Here is a 27,500-nt window from a genome sequence, read left to right as displayed (position 1 = left end):
ATATATATATATATATATATATATATATATATATATATCAGGGCTTGAGTTAAGCGTATCGCGATCGCAAATTGCGATTACTTTTCGCACCTTTGCGATTAGTTTTTATCTTAAAATTTGTTTTTTCGCGATCTTTCTTTTTTTCGTGATTATTCTTTTTTTATTTTAGAAGATTGATACTCTATTCGCGAATATTAAGTGTTCTTTTACAGTATAAAACTGCAGTGACTTCTGTAACGATAATTTTTTTTTTAAAGCGGAGCATAAATTAAAAGAAAGAAAAATAAAGATTTAGAAAATCAATTAGCAAAAATGTTCAAATGCAGGAAAAAGACAGATTGTTTAAGGAAGGAAAAATTTATGAAAAACAAATGATTAAATACCTATTCGAATCAAGAAATAAAAGATTTTGATTGAAAAAAGAAATAAAAGTTAATTGATTGAAAAGTCACTTTCTTAACTCGAATTCTCAAGGGCTTTATTCCGATTTAGCTTATTCATTATGAAAAAATTGAATGATATAAACGATCAAAATATTTATGATTACGATCTAATACTTTTTCTATTAGCAATCAAAAAAATTATTAGATCGTAAAAGATTCTATTATTTAGACACATTTTTTTCTTTCGCTTTATTTTATTGAGTGAAAAAAGTGAACGTTAACTTTTATTAAAAAATACATTGAATGAAAAAGCAATAGATAGAAATATCATGGGAATTTGATAAGGTTACTTAGATAAGAAAACTTACTTAATAAGAATTTAATTATCATTCTTGTTTGTGATTGTGCGGGTTTTCGTGAAAATGTTAAGTTTTAACATTTTATCACGATAATGTTTTCATCATTTTAAATAGTTTTTTATAGCTGTTTCAAATTTATAGATTGTTTTGTTAGAGATTTAAATAATTTTTTTTACTGTTAAAAATTTATAGAAAATTAAATATTCTAGTTGTTTTAAACAGTTTAAAATATGTAAATAAATATTCTAGTTGTTTTAAACAGTTTAAAATATGTAAATAAAATAGAAAATGAAATAATTAATTAAAAGAAGATTATATCAAGTTCATTTATTTTACAAAAATACAGCCGTTAGATTTAATGCAATATAATAATAGTAATAATGTAAATTATAACTAAAGCTACTTTAAAGCCGCTGAACATAAATGTTATGACATCTTATGCAAAAATGAGACATTATATATGTTAGTATAAATAAGTTAAAATAAATAATGCCCCCTCCCCTCCGGCGGGAGTGGAGGAGGGGTTAAGAGCAACAAAAAAATCGCGATTAGATTTTTTTACGTTGATTCGAGCCCTATATATATATATATATATATATATATATATATATATATATATATATATATATATATATATATATATATATATGTATATATATATATATATACACATACATATATATATATATATATATATTAGGGTGTCCCTAAAAACAATTTTTTTGAAAAAAATCTGCTCCCACCCTTTAAATGTGTTCTATATAATACAAAAACACTGGGTTTAAAATTTTGTGAATATAAAATATTTTTAGAGGTCCCCCAAAACCCTTTAATATTTAACGGGTCCCTAATATTTAAAAAAAAAAAGTTATTTTAGGTTTTACTACGTAAAAATCTTGTTTTTTAGCAAAAAATGAAATAAGTGAATTTTTCATGATAATTGTGATAAATAAGTTTAAACTTCAAATTTATTTTTCAAAATGAATATTATTTTTGAAATTTTTATATAATTGCGCTTCATTTGAGTACCAGGTTGACCTATTTTTGAGAAACTTTTTTTTTGAAAATATTAGGGACCCGTTAAATTTTAAAGGGTCTTGGGGGACCTCTATAAATATGTTTTTTTCAAAAAAAATTTAAACCTAGTGTTTTCGTATTATATAGAACACATTTAAGGGGTGGGAGCAGATTTTTTTCAAAAAAGTTGTTTTTAGGGCCACCCTTATATATATATATATATATATATATATATATATATATATATATATATATATATATATATATGTATATATATATATATATATATATATATATATATATATATATATATATATATATATATATATATATATATATATATATATATATAAATTGTTTTTAATAAAAAGGCAGCATGTAACTATTTTTTAAATTTATTTTAGATATAATAATATATTAACGATATTTCGTTGAACTATTGTAGTCAGCGTCATCAGGTAATGAAAAAAACGTTACAAAACAACATAAAACTAACCATTTAAAAAAGAAGACATTAAAAAGCGTAAAATATAAAAACCAATCAAATAATAAAATAGTGACGTCAGTTAATTTTTGTCAAAATTGGTCCCCAAGTTTTTGTTTTTACATTATCCCTGTCATCTCTATTTAGAACAGTTTGCCCCATACCTATCTCGTGTCGAATTCTTGCTTTATTTATCTCCAGGGATTCTCTAACTTTTCTTATCCTGTATTCTGGAATGACTGCCAAGGTTTTAGGATTCAGCCAAACAAAAGTACCACCGCATGTTCTAGAATATTCTGTGGCTCCTGAACTTGACCATTTTTGATTTTTACAGGCTCTTTGGTGTTCCGCACTTCTTGAAATGATTTTCTTTTTGGTATCACCAATATATATACTTCCGCATGAGCATTTAAGCTTGTAAACACCTGGGTTCGAGTTTGGTGGTAGTTTTGTTTTTTTGTTGCATAGTATGTTATTTAAATTGGGAGGTGAAGTAAATATAACTCTGTTTTGTTTTCTAAATTTTCTTCGGAGTTTAGGGCCAATAATAGGTATCCAAGGTAGTTTAACAAACTGCTTATTTAATTGTTTAGACGTAGTATTTTTTGAAACATGGTCTAAATTGATTTTGGTTGTTTTAATAAGAGTACTTTTGTTATAGCCGTTTTCTAAAAATGTATTTATGAGGAAATCAATTTCTTGTAAGAGGTGTTTTTGGGAGCAGATTTGTTTTTTATTTACAAAGAAACCCTTTAAAGACGCCAGTAATTATGCTTGGGTTGATGTTAGAGCTTGGTTTTATTTGAAGATTGGTTATCGCATCCTTACGGTTTATTTGAAATTCATAAAATCCATTAATTGTATTTGTAATAGATATATCTAAAAAGTTAAGTTGTTTTCTTCCGTTTTCAAGTTTCACAGTATATTTTATGGACAGGTTTTGTTTATTTAAAGTTTTAAGACACAGTTCTTGTTTTTCTTTCGAATCGAAGCGAGCATGGGTATCATCTACATATCTTTTGTAAGTTATTGGCTGGAATGAATTAACAAAGGCTATATTAAAGGCTCTTTTCTTTTATATTTTGAAAAAATGCTTCAGCCATGACTACCATCAATGATAAACCAATTGGACCTGAATTAGGTAAAACTCGGATTTTATCTTGGTATAAAAAGTAACACTTGCTTAGTGAAAGTTCAATTAACTGGTGTATATCTGAAAGAGTTAGTTTAGTCCTAGTTTTTAAATCCTCTAAATCATCGTTCAATATGCTAATAATAACCGGTATTGCTTCATGATCGGTACAGATGGATATAAATTTACTACATCTAATGAAACTTGAATTTCATTAGGGTCTATCTTCCATTCTTTAGCGTCGTTGGCAAAACGACTAGAATTAATTAGTTGAGTTGTATTTTTATTTGATGTTAGCTGAATGATTTTAACCAGCTACTCTGATGTTCCATAAGGTGATGTGTTAATAGTGGAAAGAACAAGACGCATCGGGTAGTTTTTTTCTGGTTTGTGAGCTTTAACCATTCCATAGATTCTAGGTGGAAAGCAATCTGATGGATACATTTTAATGTAAGTGGCATTGTCTAACTTACCCTGTTCCCTTAATTTACATAACAGTTTTTGAAATTTAGTGGTGAATGTAGGTGTTTGGTCATAATCAATAACTTTACTATTTTTTATTTGTTCTTCTAATTTATCTTTTGCTTCATCTTAGTTTAATAAAGCAAAACCTGCTCCTTTGTCAAATGGATATATCTTTAGATGTGAATGCTTTTTTAGGTTTTGTAAAGAAAAGCGTTGTTGTTTTGTTGAATTATCTTTTAATTTTAAAGAACTAGTTAGGGTTTTCAAACAGTTTTGTCGAAGAATCTCTGCCTGTGTTAATTTTGTTGTTCAATTTCTATGACACAAGTTTCAATATTAGTGATGATGTCCATATAAGCGATATTCTTTTGTGATGGGACAAACTTTGGACCATCAGTAGTTGCTTTATCCAGATTAATATTTGTCAAATTTAGTCTAGCTGGTTTTAAAATTCGATTAGGAAGATTTTTTTTTAAATTGGTTTTATAATTAATATTATTTTGCAATTTAAAGTATTTTTCTTCACAACAAAACAAAACTACCACCGAGCTCGAACCCAGGTGTTTACAAGCTTAAATGCTCATGCGGAATATATATATTGGTGATACCAAAAAGAAAATCATTTCAAGAAGTGCGGAACACCAAAGAGCCTGTAAAAATCAAAAATGGTCAAGTGCAGGAGCCACAACATTCTAGAACATGCGGTGGTACTTTAGTTTGGCTGAATCCTAAAACCTTGGCAGTCATTCCAGAATACAGGATAAGAAAAGTTAGAGAATCCCTGGAGATAAATAAAGCAAGAATTCGACACGAGATAGGTATGGGGCAAACTGTTCTAAATAGAGATGACAGGGATAATGTAAAAACAAAAACTTGGGGACCAATTATGACAAAAATTAACTGACGTCACTATTTTATTATTTGATTGGTTTTTATATTTTACGCTTTTTAATGTCTTCTTTTTTAAATGGTTAGTTTTATGTTGTTTTGTAACGTTTTTTTCATTACCTGATGACGCTGACCACAATAGGTCAACGAAATATCGTTAATATATTATTATATCTAAAATAAATTTAAAAAATAGTTATATGCTGCCTTTTTATTAAAATCAATTTATATATTTATAAATATATATAACAAGAAATGACTTTTAAAGATGTTTTTTATATAATAAAACTGTTATAACTATGTTTCTGCGTACAGCTTTATTCTTTGCTATGCTATACTTATACTATGATAATACTATGCTAATACTTTGCTATTTATAGTTCATTAAATATAATGTTAATATCTAAAACATATTATCCATTTTTTGGATACTCAAAGCCAGTCTCTTAGGTGTAAATGTAAACAGGACTAGATATCATGCGGATTTGAGACTATGCAAAGCAAACAAAGCTCAAATCTTGCTATGCAGTGCCACTAGATTCTATCATTTCTGCTACACCTAGTACTTCAACACAAATTGCTATTAGTGAAACATCCTAGCGTAATCATCATCACTTTTAAAGCAGATTCAATTGTCTCTCCCTTCGCTTTCACTAGTCTGTGACCGTGTAATGGATTCTCATACAGATCTGCTGCAGCTATAGAGTTAGCTGTACTGGAGGATATTGGCATTATTTTACTTGATGACAAAAACAAGTTATTGACTAGAGCTAGATAAGGTGTGAAGAGCTTGAAATGCCACATGAAAGCTATGATTAGCCTATAAATTAGTCTAAGTAAAGATGTTGTACTTTGATTGTAAAAAAGAAGGGGCATAAAAATTGTTTTAATAAAAAGAGAACCATAGTGATGAAAAAACATTTATCCTTGATTCAGGAACCTAGAGGAGGCTATTTAAGACTCTTCACTCCTCTTAGGGGAACAGCTGATGAATTAAAATCTACAGTTGTACAGTTCATCAGTATTCTAAAGAACACTATATCATTTTGGATAATTTGAAAGTGCTGGTCTGTGATGGAACTAATGTAAACACTGAAAACTAGGGCAGTGTAATTTAGTTGATTGAATTAGAACTTTAAGGGTCTCTACAATAGGTTATTTTTTGCTACATGCAAATGAGCTTCCACTATGTCATTTGTTTGCAGAATTGGATGGACCAACATCTGGTTCAAGATTCTATTCATGCTCTATTGGTGAGTCCTAAGAAAATTATGAGATCTTAAAATTCTTGATTTTCTACCTTTAAACCGTAATGTAGAAATGCTATTAATGAACAGAAATCTCAAGCTTAAAAGCTCAACTTGTTAATGTTATATAAAGGAGTTTTAGCTCCTTTAAAACAACATCATTTTTTCAATGTAAAGGAGCAAAAACTCCTTTAAAATAATATGTTGATAAATTAAAAATAATGCATTTGAAAATAAGGATGCATCAAATCATTATTTGGAATAAAAAATATCAAATATTAAAAATTCTAAAAAATTTTTTGATATGGCCAAAAATTGCTTAGTCTCATTTTTAAAATAATTTTTATAATAAGTATCAAAATCAGGGAGAATAACTGAATTTATTAAAAAAAATTATTTTAAGTTATTTTCACTCCACCCTACAACGCAGTGTTATGCACCCCTAAAACTGAAATATGTTGTCAACAAGCGTGGTTAAGTGCGCTTATCGTTTTTTTATTTAAAGCAATTGTGAGCATTTTCAATTTTTGATTTTAAATGTTTATGATTTACCCACACTTGAAATATTTTTATTTATTATACAGCATTCTTTTTTAGATTTTAAAACTATTATCTACTTGACGTTTTAGAACTAAATATTTTAGAATTGTCTACTTGACTAAACATTTAAAGAAAAATTACTTTTGACTTGCCAACTTCTTATTCATTGTTTGGGCCTGATTGTGTTTTTTAAAATAGTAGTTGTTTCTGTATTGATCAATTAACTGTATTGATCAAACATTACTTAATTAAGTAACAGTCAACTGTTTTAATATTTTTTTATTTAATTGTTTTTTTCTTTTATTTATTAAATTGAATTTGTTTAAAATAAATTTATATTTAATTTTTTCTTGTCGTTAAAAAATTAATTGATGGTTTAAACTATGTTATGAAACATAAAGTTCTTCAATTTTTTCTTAAAAAATCTTTATACATAACGACTTTAACGAACCTTTTAATGAAATAAATTTAAATTAAAAATATTTATTATACATAACATTTTTAGGAAACTTTTTTAATAATTTTAATTAAGTTAAAAATGTTTATTTTTATACTTAACGGTTTTTGCAAACGTTTTTACAAAATTAAATTGAAATCATTAACTGCAATTAACGCCCATTCATCAAACATTTGTAATTTGATCATATATTTTTTAAATTTAATTTCATTAAAACCTACCTGGAAAGATTTTGTTTAAACGATATCTTTTAAGATACTAAAAAGTTTTATCATAATTGTTTTAAACTAACTATATATATATATATATATATATATATATATATATATATATATATATATATATATATATATATATATATATATATGGTTTTTAGTATTTCTTTTTCATTTTAGTATTTAAGTCAAAAAGACTTACCATCTTGCTTCTCTAAGGTTCATGGTATTGATGGCACAAAGTGTTCTATTTATAACTATCTGCAAAATGTTAGTATTTTATTTTTGTATTATACTTATGTGTGTAATTGCATATTTTTTTAAAATTAAGACTAAGTTTTAAGGTCCTTAAATTTTTTGTTCACCCCTGACTCATTAACAAACCCAACTATGGTTGGGTTTATTAAAATAGGTGTTTACAATAGTTTCAAAAATATTTGCATATAAAATTGAAATTTATAACCTTAAACCATCAAGATTACAGACAGTCATTAATAAAATACCCAAGTATTTACAATGTTACACTTACCCAAGGATATTGGGGCCATTACAATTGAGAAAGTCATATTTATTCATCTACATGCTCTTTATTGTCTAACTAAACAATTTCTTGTTTCATATTGATGCACTTGAAATAGTAAGAAATAGCAAATATTTTGATATGACGGAAAACACAGTTTTTAGATTAACGACTCCTTGACAGTTATAAAATTTAAAAAAATTAAAACAAACAAAAAAACGTAACTGACATTGAAAAGTAGTATTACGTACTAACAAACAAATTAATTATTAGTGATCCAGTTGTGTTCTGTTTGCTAAAAAAGAGCTAATTAAGGTGAGTTTTTATATATTGAAGTACTGCTAAAATTCTGAGTTAGCAGAGCTAGGATTTGAACTTATGATCCTGCTGCCATAGCTCATTGCTTAGGAGGCCGTGCTCTATCTATGAATCAAGTTCTCTTTAAACTCAATCATACCAAAAATAACCCAAAATATTGAACATAAAAAACCTTCCCCACCACCTAACAGTTTCAACATCTTTTACAGATATTTGTGGTCTGCAAAGCAACCTTCATCAGTTGAATACCTCTTACAAAGTTCACCTTACTTGCTCGCTCTTCGTGAGACTAATTTAAATTCTGCTATTCCTCCTTCAGATCGCAGTGTTGATGGGTACTATCCTTTGATTCACTAAGACTCCAATAGTCACATGCTTGGATTGGGGATATACATATGCATCAACTCACCTATTTGTTGTAAAATCAAGTTCAAATTTTTTGATCATTATTTTATGTTCCTTTGCTTAGCACCTCTTCACTCTATCATCTTTTTCTTTGTTCTTTATTGTTTTCCTTCTTCCCAAAACTCTTTTAGATGTAATTATAGATCAAATTGATCATGGCCTTTCTCTTTAGCAATATTGTTGTTATTGGTACTTGAATGCTCATTACACTGAGTGACTTCGCTCTAACGCCACTAACCCTGCTGGCACTAAATTCTAATACTTCTGCATGCCTCAATCTCCTACTCAGATAGTTAACTTTGTGACTCATTTTCCTGACAACCTAAATCATTTACCTTCCCTCCTTAATTTATGCTTTGTCTCTGATCCTACCTTGTGTTCATTCTCCCTTAGGTGGTCTGACCATGCACTCTTATGGCCATTTTCTCCCTGCTCTTCGAATTAAACAGGTTAACCCATTGTTAGACATTCATATCACTCCAGCTTCCATTGCTGGAGTGATATGAATGTCCAATGTTCCAAGTCATATCTCAATTAAACTCCCTTACAGCTTGTGGTCCAGACAAGATTACTGTCAAAGTCTTACAAAATTGTTCTCCAGAACTCTCTTTAATTCTCTCTAAACTATTTAATAAGTGCTTGACTGAGTCTTGTCTTACTGCCTGCTGGAAAATGGCATCTGTTGTTCCAATTTTCAAAAACTCCGATGAACATTCTAACCCCTCCAATTATTGTCCAATCTATCTTCTTTCTGTTATTAGCAAGGTTTTTGAGTCTTTAATCAACAAATTTCTCTTATCCCATCGTGAGTCAAGTAACTTACTGTCAGACAATCAAAACAGTTTTTTTAATCCTCTCGCTCTACCACAGACTTGGTAACTGCTGTGACTAAAAGATTTTATTGTGCATTAGATAGAGGTGGAGAGGCTAGGGATATTGCTCTTGATAAATCTAAAACTTTCAACAAAGTTTGGCATGCTGGTCTTCTCCATAAGCTTGTTTCATATGGTCTGGGAAAGTTTTTCAAAAGAAATAGATTATCAAAATGTTTTTTTCTAAACGTTTTATTAAAGTCATCCTTGAATGCCAACACTCTTCTTCATTTCCAGTAACTTGCGGTAGAGGTGTAGTGGTAGAGCACTCGCTTTATAAGCGATAGGTTCCGAGTTTGATTCCCACCACGTCCCGGTAGTACCTCGCTCAACTTGTTTCTCCGCGCAGCAGCCTTGTTTGTCAAGGTTCGTGTTTCAGAGTTATAGAGTTGAGAGAGGTTTATAACCACAAGTAGCCTCCTCATCTATAGTGGCCTTCTCGGCCTTGGGAAGGTGAATTACAAAAAAAAAAAAAAAACTTACAGGGTGCCTCAAGGTTTTATCCTTGGTCCTGTTTTTTTTATCTACATTAATGATCTTCCCAAAAATCTTATGTCTTAACCTTACAACCTTGCATCTATTTCCTCCCCCCCCCGCCTGCCAGCCCGCCTTTAAACCCTTTGAAACTCTCTCCCTTCCTCATGTTTTCCTGACTCATACAACCTACAACTTTTCAAGTCTTCTTTCAATCGTTTCCTTGCTCTGTAAATCCATTCTTTTTTTCGAATAACTCTCAACTTAATAGTGGTTGCTTGCAGTCTTGTTTAAATTGAATCTGATTTAAAAAAAAAAAATTTTATTTTATTTTGATTCAATCTAAATAATTCAGTTGATATGAAAAAATAATTCATCGATAAACTAACTAATTTGGGTAATTTATCAACAAGTTTTCACTAAATCATTATTGAATCTTCAATAATTTATTAATGAGTTTTTGATGGTTTGTTAATGATATAACAACAAGTGTGTTGTCTTTTGAGTGCATTGCAAAAGGTCTACATATCTAGGCCTAAAAAGCAAAAAAAGTTACATTTGAATTATTATTATTATTCTAAGTTACTTGTTGCATATTTGAGATTATATTTTATATTGTTTATACTATGCTACTAATAGTCAGTTAGATCGTTATAAATATATTATTAATAAGTTTATGTTTACTAAAAATATGTTTGTTTTTACATTGCAATATCATTATTTTAAGTTGTTTTTTACATTTCTTTAAGTTATTTTTTTATCTTTTTAACTTTTTTAAAAATAAAAAATGCCTTGTATGATGAAAAATAACTTTTTAAAGGTAGAGCCATTCTGTGCAAATCATGTAAAAAGAAGTTCAGAAGTCGAATATGTAAGTTATTGTTTATCATATATATTTATTCTTTATTTGTTTCATATAAATCTTATATATATCTTGTTTTTATTTATTTGATTTTTACCTTTTCTCTGAACAGAGTTTTTGGTTAAAACAAATTTTTTAGTATTTAAATTTATTTAAAAATTTAAATGTATAATTATACAATTAGGCATGTTGATAAGTTGGTGTATTCCTGTCACCCACTTAGCCTTGTTCATTTCAAAAATATAATGTTTATCTATTTAATTTATTTCTTGAAAATTTAACACGCTATAATTGAAGATAATTCCAGAATTTGATGAGAAATGTAAATTTTATAGAATTTAATGAGAAACGTAAATTTTATAGAATTTAATGAGAAACGTAAATTTTATAGAATTCGATGAGGATAGTAAATTTTATAGAATTAGTTAAAAAAAATGTTTGTACTAAACCTATAACTTTTAAAAAAATTTTTTATTCTTTGCAAAACAGTTTCTATATACAAAATGAATATTTTATCTATTCTGCTCTTTTTATAGATATATCAGCTGTTTAATAAACACCCAAATTTTTTCCAAATTTTTTGTAATAATTTTTCACCATGTTTATGTTAAAAAAAAAGAAAAGTTTTTCCAATGTTAAACAAAAATCCTCACCAGAAGAAGTTGCTAATTGTGCTTTTATGAACTGTTGTTGTTTCTTCTTCACTAATTATTTGTTATTATTTGCAAACAAAATGCAAGAACTTTTGTTGTCATGTAAAATAATTTTTCAATGTCTTTAATTTATAACTTTTTTCCGCTAAACAATTTTTTAGAACATTTTTTATCTTTTCATGTGTAGGGTATGTTTTGTAATATTTTGCACTTGCAATTTTGTAAGTTGAAGCAATTAGGGTATGGTGTTGCAAAAAACCAGCTTCCTTGACAACTGATCATAATTGCATGTCAAAAATAATCATTTCAAAGATGGAATTTTTGTCCTTTTACTGAGTTTGATTCAGTTTTTGTGCAGGTTTCAATCCAGTTGGGCATAGTAGATTGAAGCATTTTTGCTCTTTGCTTCTTAGACCTTATGTTGAAAATAGGAACTGTTCTTTTTTTGTTTTGTTTGGAAACAGAATCCCTTTTTTCTTGAACATTTGAGACTTTAAGCTTTGCAAAAGCAGGGTTGGTTTTGCCAATAAGAGGGTGGTGTGTTTTGAGATGAAATGAAAGGCCACTGATGGTCTCGTACTTAAGACCATTAGATCCGCTAGATACTTTTCCATTGCAAATATTGCAGTTGACATACTTAGGACCACTAATAGATATTGTGAAATGCTTCCAAACCCAACATTTTTGACAACTTCTTTCATCTTGTATAATAATAATAAATTAATTGTCATAAAGAAATAATAGAAATAAAAATACTTATAAAAATCTATAAAAATAACTAAAAACTTACATGTTATTTTTTTTCACCCTCTTAAATAAACAAAAAAAAACAACTTATTTAAATTATTTTAAAGCAAACTTGTTTTCTTTAAATAAATGTTATCAGTCAAATTATTATGCGCACAGCCATGGCTTGATTATTTGTGGTTTTCACATTTTATAAAAAGGACTGATACAGAAATTTTGGTATTAGTACTTTTTATAAATTCGAAAACAGAAACAGAATTTCAGTCGATCACTAGCAATGACTAATCTGCATTATACAATTGTGTTATTGTGCCTTTATCCAAAACGTATTTTAATTGTTAAATTATAATTGTTAAATATGAATTAAAAATAAAAATTTTAATTGTTAAATATTAATTTTAAATTATGTACAAATGAATAAGTTAAAAGTAAATGCCAAAACACTACGAGTATGTATGTCTCATACCTAATTAATGATATATAAATATATATATATATATATTTATATATATATATATATATATATATTAGGGATATGACTTTTTAATTTTTTTTCAAATAAAATGTTTCCTGTATCATAAATCGATGAACTTTTACCTAAAATCATGAAAAAAGGCCCAAATAGCTTTCTGCAACAAAAAAAGGTCACCCCCAAAATAAAAATTTGATTTACCATTTTTATACATTCATTTTTGACCGATGTTTTAATCTTAAGCTTAATTCTCAGCTTAATTCTATTTATTTCATTATTTTGTTATGAATTTATAAATATAACGCCACACGTTACCATGGCAACGAAACGGCCGTGTGCCGGCAAATACTTGGAATTGTTATGTGATGACGTCATTGTGTTACCACGGTGATATAGACGACTGTAACAGACTGTAGAAGATTATAGAACTTAGTAGAACATTCTGGAAGCTCTAAATAATTATATAAGCGAGCTGCTGTCAGAGCTCAGTGTTGATAATGTGAATAGTTCTATGAAGTACTCTGCGTGTAACTGAGCTAATAAGGAACTACTGTAGCGAACTAAAGACGCTGTAAGTGTACGAAGTATAAGTAGTTGTAGCATTATCGTTAGGATACGGACTGGATTATCGAACTGTTATCAACATTGACTGGATTATCGAACTATAATTGGATTACTATACAGTTAAAGTATTTTATTAATTAAACGACTTTATTAAACGGATATTTACGCTCAGCTATCCGTAAAGTCGTAACAATATTATATGATGTCTCACAAGAAAAGTCATACCACAGTAACAAAGAACAAGAAGACTTGGACTAAAAATTTGGTGAGATTTCAAGAGTCACACAGAAGAAGAGGAAGCGTGGCTGTAGAAGAACATTCACTCGATGAAAAATCCAGAATACCACTTCAATTGCAGATCGTAGGAAGATACCAGTTTCTCGGAGCATATGTTAAAGGAAGAAAAGAACGAATAGACCAAATTTCTAAGGAAATTACAAAATTGTGGGACAATAAACTGAATTTTCCACGTGTGTCTGATCAAGTGATAAGAGCAAAGCTTATGAAGGTGCTGAAGGTCTATGATGAATGTGTCAAGCGTGGAAAATATGATGTTCTCAATGCATTATTTGACATCACGAAAGTGAATGGCCAGTGGTTATCCTCGGAAGATAAACGTCTATACCACCTACAAAAAGAAAGTAAAGGACAGGTGGGGCACTCAACAGGACAAGTGGCAAGTAAAGAAACCATTCACCCTTCCAAGAGAAGGAAAGTCCAGTCTGGAACAGCAATACCTTCCACATCACAAGTCCTGTCTACCACAGACAGTGGTACTGAATCTGAAAACTGCAAAAGTAAGAGTGAAGATGATGAAGACGACGACGGTGATAAAGACAATGATGAGGACACTCAGAAAAAAACTAGAAAGCACTACAAAAGTAAATTTGCTGTAAGTATGGTTACATCAAGTGGAGTTTCCAAAAAGAAAGCTGCTAAAATATGCAATGTATTATCACAACAAGGTATTGATATTCCAACTCCAAGTCAATCAGCAATTTACAAGTCCATATTCAAAGAGGCAGGTAAATTAAAAAAAGAAATGATGCAACAACTTAAAATGGAACAGTGGTCCTTACACTTTGACGGCAAACGAATAGATGATAAGGAATATCAGGTAGTTGTACTTCAGAATGAAAGAACTGACGTGAAACTTGATGCACTGCGTTTAAAAGATGGCAAAGCTGAAACTGTTGCTGAAAAAATTGCCAAACTTATTGATGAATACAATTTGTGGAATTCAATTAAGATGATCATTACTGATACAACAAACGTCAATACTGGGAAGAGAAATGGAGTTGTTGTGAAGTTGCAACGTATGTTTAAATTAAAGGGTGTCACAATACCACAATTTATCGGTTGTCAGCATCACGTACTAGACAGGATTCTCCGTCTGGTGATGGACGAAGAACTTGGGGGTGATACCAAATCTCCAAACATTGAATACCCATTTGTGTCTGAACTGTTGAATAAGTATGATGAACTGAAGGATAAGTTTGTGAATGGAACTGTAGAAATTCTTGATAAATCAGGGTGGAGAGACGATATGAAGTTTTTGTACCATTTAACAAGAGTGTTTAGGTTCTATGAAGAACAAAGAAACTTCCCTCTGATTCACTTTCAGAACATTCCTAATATGAGCAATGCCAGATGGAACTCAAGAGCCATTCTCGCCATTCTGGCGTTCATTCTTATGCCTGAAGCGAGAAAGAATTTGGAGAAGGTTTGCAGGTTCATTTCATATGAGTGGGCAGAACATTGGTTTAGTAGTCAAAAGTACAATGACAATGACTTCAAGAATTTATCTGATGTATTGAAGCCTTACAAAAAGGCATTGCAGTCATTCAAAAATCACTGGAAGAAAGAGCCATCCGTCATCGACATACCACGAAGTAATCAGATAGCTGAACGTGCAATCAAGGTGATGCAAGACCTGTATGCTTCCTGCAGAAAGAAAGACAAACTGCAACTTCGATTCATTCTAAGTAATAAGCGCTAGACTCTTTATGAGACGTGAGCATCATGTGACCCATGTACTAAACACAGTAGGCCTATAGACACAGACAGTTATGTATATTGTTGTACTAGACGCTTTGATACTGTTAATTTTGTAATACTTGTATAATTATATATCACATAATGTTTTTTGTTATATCACAGTACATGTTGCATAAATAAATAAAATAACAACAGGAGTATGACTCTTACAACATCTTCAGCCTTTAATATTCATTTACTGTACAAAAGTGTACCTATTGAAAATTCGATTTTTTGGTTTTGGGGTGACCTTTTTTCAAAATATGTCAAAATGAAACATCTATTCGTTCTTTTTACATAAAAGTTCATTGAATTAGGATACAGGCCTAGTAGGTTGCAAAAAAGTCATATCCCTAATATATATATATATATATATATATATATATATATATATATATATATATATATATATATATATATATATATATATATATATATACACACCTAATTAATGATTGATTTTTAATAGAAGCACAAGTATCTATTATTTTTTTCATTTAAATATATTTTTCTAGCTTATATAAAATTTTTAAAACATTTTGTTTAAATAAATTTTAATTTTTTTCCTGAAAAATGAGGAGATAAAAAGTGAAAAAATGTTCTAATTTTGTGAAGAGTGTCAAAAGTAACTTGAAACAAAATATTTAAAATTGAGTAAAATTTAAAATTTTTTCACAAACTAATATTTTGGATAAAAATTCCAGATATAAAAGATTTTAGTTTAAGTGACAAGCTATTCTCTTGTAAAGTTATACCTAAAGACCTTAAATTCTTAAATAATCAAGGCAGTCCAAGAAAATGGAAATAATATAAGTTCTATAAAATATTATAAATATTGATTTTAAACACTGAATTATTGAGAGAGTAATCTGCTTATATTTTTGTGCCTCTCAAAATCTGTATAATGTAAGCTTTACTTTTCTTATTTTAATAAATAAAAGGCTTTATGTGTTTTTTTTAAAGCAGTTTTGTGTCCTATCTTAATTAAATGTTGCTCCCTATTGCCACTGAAGGTAATATTGTTGTTTATTCTTATTATAAAGGTATTGTCAGTATTGCCAATGTAGATAATAAACCGAAAATCCATTCATTTAAGTTCCCATGTATAATTTTGATGGTAAAACTATATTTAAGACAATGGAAAGAAGTTAAAAATGAGGACATTGTACTTGTAAATATTAATGAGGAATTTCATTTGTTGGGCATACCTTTTTTCCCTTTGTCTTCTTATAAGAAATTGGTAGGACCAGATATTTCTTTAAAAGAATGAGAAAAAAATTCATTAATTTTAAAATTAATTAATTAAAAATTCAAATTTTAATTACAATTTTGAAAACATATCCAAAATATATCTTTGATTATTATAGTGAGATATTAAGCATATCTTTAGTTAGTCATTAAAGGACTGTAGTTGAGATAGCAACAGATGTATTTGAATATTACAAAAACTACATTAAAAAGATAACTATATTCTTCTATATTTCTATTTTTTGTCTATTTTTATTCATGCATATAAACTTTTATTTGATTATTATATATTTATTTCATATTTTTAATCATTTACTTACAAAAGTATACATTTATAGAAATATAACAATTTTTAAATAAAAAACCCTTAGTCAATATAGCAGCGCTTGCTTACACGATATTTCTCTTTGTTATTCAATGCATAAATTTTTCACTTTTCCTATAAATTTATGGACACATAAGTTTCCTATAAGTTTATGAACACAGCTTATGGGGACCTTCTTATGAACAAAATACTTAAGGATAAAAATCATTTACAGGTACACAAAAATGTCTCCGTTAATTTTTTGTTTCCAAAAGTATGCTTATTTCATAAACTTGTCCCTATAAGTGGAAATATAGGTGCATAGAAAAAAAACTGTTTACTGTAGCATAATATTTTTTTAGGCTTTGCCACGATATGATTTAGATGGTTTGCTAGAGTTACTTCCAGAAAATCCATATCGGTGGATGCGTGAACGAGCAAAACAAACTTGGAATGACTGGCTTCAAGCAATCACCCAATTTAATCTTACTAAACAAAAATGGCAGAAAAAGAAAGTATTTATATTATTTCATAATTTCCTTATTTTAGTAATTATTACAGTAGATAAATTGGCGCTTTTATAGTTAGTAACTTTTTAATCAGAAAAGTTTTCATATCTTTTTAATTGCTAGCTGAAATGCTCCTACATTTTCCAAGTGATAAAACAGAATATCTATTTGTATTCTTATTATATTCAATTTTACAAAATTAGTTGATAAAGTCCACAAAATATCTAATCTAAATATCTTTTTTTTTTTTTTTTTTTTTAAACATCTTCGCTTCCAACAAGGCTGCAAGCAGCCACTAATTAAAGTTGGAAGTTACTGTAAGAGAAAAGATGAAGATTGTAGAGCAAGATAACGATTGACGGACGATTTAAAAGATTGCAAATTATATGAATCAGGAAAGCAAGATGAAGGAAGCGAATTCCAAAGAGCTGATGTTCGAGGAAAAAAACTAGATGAATAAGCGTTTTTGGAGCACTTAGGAACAGTCACAGAAAAAGGATGACACTTAATTGAATGACGAGTAACACGAGAATGAATTTTAGTAGATGGCACAAGAGACGCTAGCTCTTTCGAGCAGTGCCCATTATAGTATTTGTAGAAAAGAGAAAGAGAAGCAACATTACGACGATGTGATAATGGTTGAAGGTTGGCTGCAAGAGCAGGTCCAACTATGTTTACAATGCGTTTTTGCACCTTGTCTAAAAGAGAAAGGGCATCATTAGAAGATCCGCCCCAGATATGGCAACAGTATTCCATACAAGGCCGGATTTGAGATTTATAGAGGTAGAGAATAGAATCCAGAGTAAGAAAGTGGCGAGCTCGATAAAGAGATGCAACCTTAGCAGATGCTAATTTTGCAACCGATTTGATATATGGTTTCCAAGAAAGATTGGAAGTAAGAGTTAATCCTAGAAGATGAAGAGTAGGTGACTCATCGAGTACATCACCGTTCATAAATATAGGAAGATCTAAATTATTGCGATAACGATTGGCTGAAAAAAATTGAGTTTTATCTGAATTAAAGTTCACCAGCCACTGTGAGCCCCATGCTGTAGCAGAAGTGAGATCCTTTTCAAGCTCAAATGCCCCCTCCAGGCAATCAGAGGGTGTTGGTTTCTTATCACGACAAGAATAAATGGTAGTATCATCAGCAAACAATGCCACCTTAGATGTGAGAATATCTGGAAGATCGTTAATGTAAATTAAAAAGAGTATAGGGCCAAGGATAGAACCTTGAGGAACCCCTGAAGTTACAGAATAAGAAGAAGAGTGTTGTCCATCAAGGACAACTTTTATGCTACGATTGGAAAGGAAGGATTCAATGATCTTAAAGATGTTGCCGGATACACCATAAGAAGAAAGCTTATGGAGAAGACCAGCATGCCAAACTTTATCAAACGCTTTTGAAATGTCAAGAGCGATGGCCTTAACCTCTCCACCTTCATCTAATGCACGATAAAACCTGTCAGTTATTACTGTTAGCAAATCAGCTGTAGAACGAGAAGATCGAAATCCATATTGATGGTCAGAAAGTAAGTTATTAGATTCAAGATGAGAAATTAAGTGTTTGTTAATTAAAGATTCAAAAACCTTGCTTATGATAGGAAGAAGACTTATGGGACGGTAGTTAGACGAATCAGATCGCTCCCCAGAATTTTTGAAGATAGGGATAACAGATGCGGCTTTCCAGCAGGCTGGAAAACAAGACTCTGATAAGCACTTGTTGAATAGTTTTGAGAGTATAGACGACAGCTCTGGAGAACACTTCTGCAAGACAATAACAGGTATGTTGTCTGGGCCACAAGCTGTAGAAGAGTCTAGACAGGATATCGCTTTAGATACAGATGCTGAAGTGATATGAATGTCAAGCAATGAATCAACCTGTTTGTTGGCAATATCAGGTAGAACGCAATTAGTGGAATCAAGAGATGATATTGATGAAAAGTTTTTAGCAAACAGTTCGGCTTTGTCTTTAGGTGAGGTGACAAAGTCTGAACCATACAAGAGAGGTGGAATTATAGATTTGCCCTTATTATTGATATTATTAAAGATTCTCCAGAAGTCACGAGAGCCTAATTTTTGAGATGAGATACGAGATTTCATGACCTGAGAATAGCGGGTTTTGGCGTTAGACAAAACCTTTTTACAGTTGTTTCTAGCAGTAATGAAAAGACGTCTGTTTTCTGGAGAATTGTTTTGCTGATAAATATGGAAGTAACGGTTTCGATTGGCAATCGCAGCAGCACAGTGTGAGGAAAACCATGGAGGAGAGTGAGGCTTGACCTGGAATCGTCGAGAGGGAATAAAAGATTCCATGCCAGTCTGAATCCACGAAGTTATATAAGAAGCACATTTGTCGACAGGAAGTTGAAAGATTTCTACCCAAGGGCCATCACGAAGAAAATCACGGAAAGAATCCCAGTCAGCTTTACTGTAGTTGTAAGAGGTTCGATAGTAGGGATATTCAGGTGATGAAGAAGAATGAGATATTAGTTTTAAAGAGGTCAAACTGTGATCAGAAGCACCTAAGGGTGAATGTGGAGAAACTGAGCACTGACTAGGATCAGAAACAAGACATAAGTCGAGTAGAGAAGGTAAATGATTAGGGTTGTCAGGAAAGCGAGTTGGAAAGTTGACTATTTGAGTTAGGGATTGAGAAAGGCAAAAGTTGTGGGCTTTAATGCCTGCAGAGTCACTGACACTAGAGCCAAGCCATTCAGAGTGGTGAGCATTAAAGTCACCGACAACAACTATATTAGCTGATGGATAAAGAGAGAGGGCTTGGTCAATATGATCAGAAATAACATCAAAAAGTGTACAGTCTTGAGATGAAGGAGATCGATATAGAACAAAGAGAAAGGCAATAGCGTGAAGTGGTGCTAAACGAAAGCACATGAAAGAATAGTCTGTGGATTCAAACCTAGTTTCACGACAAACAGGTGAATTCTTACGAATGTAAATGCCCAGGCCAAGCATGTGGCTATTGGAGTCTTTACGAATCAGAGGAAGATAACCATCAACACTAAGATCACAAGATGAGACAGCCGAACTCAAATTAGTCTCACAAAGAGCAAGTAGGTCTGGTGAACTTTGCAAGAGATAAGACTCAACAGAAGAAAAGTTACTTCGAAGACCACGAATATTAGTGAATGATAGGTTTAGAGAACTTGGTGATGATGATGGTTTTTTGTGTTTTATAGTTTTTGGTACTTTATTCATTTTTAAATTAGATTGAAGAACTTGACTCAAAGCATAGATAGTACTCAGAACACCGTTTAATAGCCCAAGCAATTGCCTCATTACTACTAATAAACCCTAAGCCGTAACAAAGGGCTCCAAATGTGGCCTCCGCAATGCACACCAAAAGTACAAACAGGGACACCATCCATGCGCAACATGGCACTGTTAATACTTTGATATTTTTCAGCTGTTGATGGAATCAGCCTCTCTGAGAGCTACCACAGAGTTCGGGAAACCTGACTACCAGCCGGCCTCAGAACCATAAAACTGAGTTTTAGAGCTGTACCCTCATAAGGAGATAATAGAATGAGTTGCCTAGTCATAAAAACAGTGACACAAGCAAACCCATGCATTGAGTCAAGAAGATCCAGCATTCAACATCCTAAACTGGAAACAATGTATTAAAAATCCAGCATCAACATCCTAAACATCCAGCATTCAACATCCTAAACTGGAAACAATGTATTAAAAATACATCTGCGCCAGCCTAATAGATGAAGAAGGGGTGCGAGGCTGGTCAACAGATAGAATCTGTTTACCCCTTAAGTCTTTGCCTAGGAGGCCTTCTACAAGACAGTAGCTGGGTGCATTTAACATCTGCCCAAGATGAGTATTTTTATCGAGACACCATCTCTAGCCTTTACTCAACCAAGAGCCCCAAGGCAGGGGGTGTTTTAAATCGGAGTTGGCATTTCCTAGCCTTTGCCTAAAAAGGCGTATCCTACAAGGCAGCAGGACATGAAGCAGATTGTACTGGGTTACATGTTACCAGTAGCAGGATAACCTGATCTGACAAGCAATCTAATGATGCAAATAGAATATCATTTTTTTATAAATTAATATATATATATATATATATATATATATATATATATATATATGTATGTATATATGTATGTATATATATAAATTTTCCATACTTGCTTTATTGTTGGCGCACATGTCTAATCACAAAGTTGGTCATGTGCTTTTTGGCTACTTCACCTTGTTTTAAACTTCTTTTATGTTTGATTTTTGACTCATCATTAAAAAATCTATATATATATATATATATATATATATATATATATATATATATATATTTGTATATATATATATATATATATATATATATATATATATATACAGGAGGGTGCATATAAAAAGCCGCGCTAATTTTTTTTTAAAAAAACAGCACAAAAAAATGAGTAAGACTCATATAAAAAAAGTAATATAGGGCAATTTTGATAAAAATGTTTATAACATCATTGTATATTACATATATAAAAAAATATAAATTACATATATAAAAAAATTACATATATAATAAAAAGAAGTTAGGATTTGTAAAGTATTTTTTAGGTTTCAGCTGTTTTAGTACTTAATTGGCCATCCTTTGTTTTTTATGACTCCTGCGCATCTTGAAGGCACACTATCTACAAGTCTTATTAATAAATCGTTTGGTAAAGCATTTTAACCATCAAGAAGAATTTGGAACAAATCATCTTCATTTGTTGCTCTACGATCTTGCAATTTTCTATCCAATATAGACCAAAGGTTTTCTATTGGATTTAAATCAGGAGACTGTGATGGCCAAGACATAACTGGTATCAATTTAGATTCTAGATATCTTTTATTCAACCGTGCTGTATGTTTAGGATCGTTATCGTGTTGAAAGATGTAGTCACTATTAGGAAAAAGTTCTTTTATACTTGGTCCAAGCTGATTAACTAAGATTTTATGATACATATGCTGGTCCATGATGCCCTTCACCCGGTAAAGTTTTCCAACTTTGTGTGCACTAAAACAACCCTAAACATTAATCTTTTTGTCATGTTTAATTGTTGCCTTGCATGTTGAATTTTTCCCCAATTAATTTGGGTTGAATTTTTCCCCAATTAATTTCCAACAGTGAGATCGACCATTATAAAACAAAACAAAAGGAGACTCGTCGCTCCAGATATTTTTAGCCCATTGTTCACATGTCCAATCTTTGTGCTCAATGCACCACATTAATCGTTTTTTTCGATTGATTTCACTAACAAAGGGTTTTTTAATTTGCTTTCCAGAAAAAAAATCACCCGATGCTTTTATTCTGCGAGATATTGTCCACTTTGAGATATTAGTAAAGTTCAAATCTAGTTTTATCTCAGAACATGTGATTTTACGATTTTTTTTGACAGCGTTAACAATGTAGCGATCTTCTTTTTTTGAAGTTTTAGGCTTTCTTCCAGATCCAGCAGACCTTTCAGTTTTACCAGTGTGTTTATATTTCTTTACCAATCTACTAATAGTTGAGTTTTCTTGTTTAAAACGCTTTCCAATGCTCTCCTTGGTCAGCAGCTTCAATAATTCGTCCAATTTCTACATCCGTTAGATGTTTTCTAAAATATCAAATGTGTCCATATTGATGTTTTTTTTTAAAGATTTTATTTATGTAAATATTAGTTTATATATAAACATACCTTTTCTGTCCTAAATTTTTCACTGCCACATCCAATTTTTTTTGTTTTGCTTGATTATACATTTTATACTTAAAATGAAGAAAAAATATTAGTGTGGCTTTTTTTTTGCACCCCACTGTATATATATATATATATATATATATATATATATATATATATATATATATATATATATATATATATATATATATATATATATGTATATATATATATATATATATATATGTATATATATATATGTATATATATATATATATATATATATGTATATATATATATATATATATATATATATATATATATATATATATATATATATATATGTATGTATATATATATATACACATACTTACATAGAAAATCAACAAAAACTATCAAAAAGTAAGCCTCTTAATTTAAAATTTTCCCTGCATAAATGACACAGCAGGGAAGGTAATTGGAATGATGACAATAGATTTTGCAGTTTTTATTTTTTTAATTCTAATTCACTCCCAGCAAGGCTGCAAGCAACCACTATTAAGTTAGGAATTACTAGGAAAAAAAAGAATAGAGTTATAGAGAAATGGTGTATGTATGGTGGCAAGAGCAAAGAAATGGTTGACAGAAAAAAAATTGTAGGTTGTATGAGTCAGAAAAACATGAAGATGAGATAGAGTTCCAAAGGGTTAAAATGTGAGGACAAAAACTAAACAAATAAACTTTTTTAGAGCATGCTGGGACAGATACAATAAAAGGATGTGACTTTGCTGAATAATGAGTCAAGCAAGTATGAATTTTCCGTTGATGGAGCTAGAGAAGATAGCTCCTTTGATCAGTGACCATGATAGTATTTGTAGAAAAAAGAAAGAGTTGCAACCTTATGATGGTGGATAAAAAGGCTCAAGCTTGGGAGATAAAACAGGTCCAATTACGTTTACAATGTGTTTTTTAAACCTTGTCTAAAAGAAAAAGAGCATAATTAGAAGAACCAGCCCAAATATAAAACAGTATTCCATTCAGAGATTTGTAGAGGTAGAAATTGGAGTCTTGGATTATTGTACATTACAGATCTCTCATGGTTTCCATGAGAGATCTGTAATGTACAATAATCCAAGAAAACATAAAGAAGGAGTCTCAGTGAGAAGGTTGCCATTCATTAATATAGGAATGTGACAGTGTTGTAATAGTTATTTGCAACTCTTACTTTTGCTTTTGATACTTCTTTCTGTTCCAACAGGTATGGATCAGAAGAGACATTAAAGCAAAAGCACTCAAAAGCAACAATTTTACACATAATAAAAGCAACAACAAGAGTGTTCTGTGTACCACTACATCTCTTTTGAACCCATTGCTTAGTATTTGTAAAAATAATAGAGTTTGCTCTAACTCCTTTCTTACACTCTCTACAAACCTTCCAGTATTATATACTCACTCAATCTTGATTTTACAATGCATAACCTTTGTTTTATTCATGTTTATCCTAAGCCTATTTGCTTACATTCCAATTTTCCAACACTGAAATCTTTGTATTAGCTCTCCTTCTGTCTTCACAATCAAGCAAAAATTATCTGCAAAGAATTGCTCTTATAGTAAAACAGCGCTAAACTTTTTTACTAGATCTTCAAAAACAATAATAAAAAGCAAAAAAACAAACACTCTGATGCTTACCATTTACTGCATGCAACCTTTACTTTCCCTCGCCATCTTTTGTTTTGATTGCTTTTGTGACATTTTAATTCATACCTACAGTAGCTGGTACAAGCCATTCTTCAATACCTAAATACCTCTTCTCTAAGCCCACTCTCTCTTGATACTCTCTCAAAAACTTTTTTAGGGTTCACAAATCTTATCAATAGTTCTGATAAGTTTTGAATATCAGGACTATATCAAAATGACAGTTGTTAAAAATGATTTTATTGTGGAAACCCATCCATTTTTTTTATGAATGTATAAATTCTTTATTCAATTTAATATTTATCATTTTGTTGGCATTTTTTAGCTTATAATCCACCCTAATGTTCCATCTGCTATGTTACTATTTACTTTTTTCATTAGTTTCTAATATTTTTTATTAGCTTTTTTTAAATTAGTATTTAAAAACAGTTTAAGTTTTTTTTTGAATGTTTAAACTAATTTTATTGTTTCATGTTATATTTATATAATTGGCTTAAATATTATGAATCCACTCTTAACAGCTTTTATTAAGCATTTAAGTAAGAAAAATAAATAAACTTTATTTTTCTTACTTTAATTTATTTATTGTATATCTGTTATGAAATCAGTATGTAATAAGTTTTCAAATAAACTTAATAAAATCAAAATCATAGGTTCTATGCTTCATGGGATCAATGGGCTTTCAACCGCTGATATTAGAGATGGCTGGTAAAGGGGGTCCTCTTGGGGAATTAGTTCAATGGACTGATTTAATATCTGGACTCTACGTTTTAGGTTATGACATTCGACTTCACCTCAACAATTCAGAGTTTAATAAGTATGATTTGAAATTATATTTTATTCTTTGTTTTTATCTAAGTTTTTATTCTTGTTTTATTCTAAGTTTTTACTAATCAAAAATTTAAAATAATTGCAAAAAACTGTGTTAACTATCTACTATTTATCATATACTTATTTTGTTGGTTTTAAATTTTTTATGAAATAATTGGTTTTGATGATCTATAATGTCTAACTATATAGCTGCACAGCAACTAAACAGATGGAGAAAATTTTAGGACAACTTTTTTGTTTCATGATATTTAAATTTTTATTTAATTTACAATTTTCAGATTTTTTTTCTCTGCTATTTAAGAATTTGTGTTTTTAGATTCATGGATGCTGATGATGCTAATGGTTGTGCCCAAAAGAAGTTTGAAAAAAATCTTGTTGATATTTTTTACACTGATTCTAATGGCTTTGTTATAACAATGCAAAAATTAGGTTTTGCTTCTTCTGCAAAATATAGGTTATTTACTATTTCTGCAATTATACAGTTTTGGTAAACCACAATATTTATATTAGTATCATACAGATCTTTAAAGGGTTTCTGCTCCTCCTTAAAAACAATGAAAATCCATGAAAAACATCTTTAATTTCTCCTGGTTTTTTTATTTGTGTTCCAGGAAATTTTGTTGATATGAATGGATTATCAAATATGAAATCAATAGAGAAGTAAATAGTTATTTCCTGATGATTTGAAATCCTAAACTTTTATTTTTATGTATGTATATGTATTAAAAAAGAATGTCAAAGCAGTGAGTATGTACGCTCATTGGGAGAATGCATACCTGATTTACACACTATCAATTGATCATTAAAAATCATTCTCAAAGCTACAGATTGAAGCTTGAAGTAGTTATTGTCTTCAGTATACTAAATGTTTCACAAAAGTTTGTCAAGAGCAAGTGATTATAAAAGAATAGCTAAGGCAAGTTTAGATTTCTCTTACATGTTTTGTGGAATTCGACAGCCTGAAATCCACAGGGTTGCAAAGAAATAAATAAATGTTTGATTAAATGTTTTTGTTGACTATTGGAAGTCTTTACCAAAAAGTAAGCAACCTGGGTATTGTAAATCAATACCGAATACCAGCTTTGAATATTATGTGCTTGAACAAATGAAATTTTGGTTCCTTTTAAGTTAAAATTTTTGCTTTCTTTGGTATTTAAAACTCCATACTGATGCAAATTTTGTATTGCTCTTTGTAATATCTTTTTTGTTTTATAAGTTAAGTATTGAAATATCCTTAGATAAACTCTTTCACAGGTCAACTACAAAAAAAGGTTTTTTTCTGTTGCAGAGCAAAGGATATGTTATTGATGGGGCATTTCTAATTTTGTTTAAAATATGCAACCCTTTTTTTTCCCTTTCACAACAAGTTTTAAAGATATTGTATGAGAAGATGGTATCAGTAGATATATTTTTATCAATCAGCCTTTTGTTGCTGCTTTTCTTCTTTGCTGCTTAGCAACAAAAAGTTATCATTATCTTTATCAAAGGACAAAACTCTTTGTTTTCAGTCACTATAATTTTACAAAACCTGAAATATTCTTTTCTAAATCATCGGCAGAAGCTTTAATTTCCTTGTAAGTAACAAGCTTCATCAACAGTTTGTAAATAAGATATTTTCACTTTTCTGAGAATTCAGCTATAAATGATTCTGGAAAATACACATCAGATAGTGAGCAACAAGTAAAGGAACAAGACTTTAATCAACAAGATGATTACAAGGGTATCGCTTATTTCTCTATTGAATTTGTCAATTTGAACCAATTTGAACATCTTACTCTTGAGTTGATAGAAATTATACTTCAATGAAAAGCCAACATCAATCTTGCAGGTTGAAAATTTGCGCAAATAGACTAATCTACTTTTAATACTTAATAAATTGTGTCATTTGCAAAAATTTAATGTCTAATTTAATGAACTTTGCATGAAAGTTGTGTAGTAGTTTTTTTAGAGTCTATTAAAAAATCTGTCATCCATTTATCAGTTTGAAAAGAAACTCTGAAAAAAATAAGATATTGCAGTGTAAGATGAGATTTGAAATTAAAAAAAATAGTATGAAAACGCTGGTAAAAAAAAAAAGATTTATTTCTGTTGCTAAATAAACAATTTATTTTTTGTATAGTGTTTCTCATTTTGATTTCAAATATGCAATTCTTTTTCTTG

General features: G+C 29.9%; 1 protein-coding gene across 7 annotated transcripts in view; it reads left to right on the top strand.

Moving 5' to 3' along the window:
- LOC136071978 (alpha-1,6-mannosylglycoprotein 6-beta-N-acetylglucosaminyltransferase A-like) overlaps nucleotides 1–27,500 on the top strand; it is a 75,942-nt gene that overhangs the window by 24,499 nt on the left and 23,943 nt on the right. For 5 of the 7 annotated variants that reach the window (XR_010643919.1, XR_010643918.1, XM_065818780.1 and 2 more), the window contains 5 exons: nucleotides 7,368–7,461; nucleotides 10,601–10,647; nucleotides 17,026–17,178; nucleotides 25,163–25,326; nucleotides 25,657–25,794. Coding sequence is in view for 4 of the 7 variants with exons in the window: in XM_065818780.1 (XP_065674852.1) it covers nucleotides 7,368–7,461; nucleotides 10,601–10,647; nucleotides 17,026–17,178; nucleotides 25,163–25,326; nucleotides 25,657–25,794 (596 nt within the window). In the remaining 3 variants the exon portion in view is untranslated. Of the gene's footprint in view, nucleotides 1–7,367; nucleotides 7,462–10,596; nucleotides 10,648–17,025; nucleotides 17,179–25,162; nucleotides 25,327–25,656; nucleotides 25,795–27,500 lie in introns of all 7 variants that reach the window. The other 2 variants (XR_010643917.1, XM_065818779.1) reach the window with 1 other exon arrangement.

Source organism: Hydra vulgaris, chromosome 15, assembly GCF_038396675.1.
Source record: "Hydra vulgaris chromosome 15, alternate assembly HydraT2T_AEP".
Taxonomy (NCBI): Eukaryota; Metazoa; Cnidaria; class Hydrozoa; order Anthoathecata; family Hydridae; genus Hydra; species Hydra vulgaris.
This window is presented reverse-complemented; position numbering and strand designations above follow the sequence as displayed.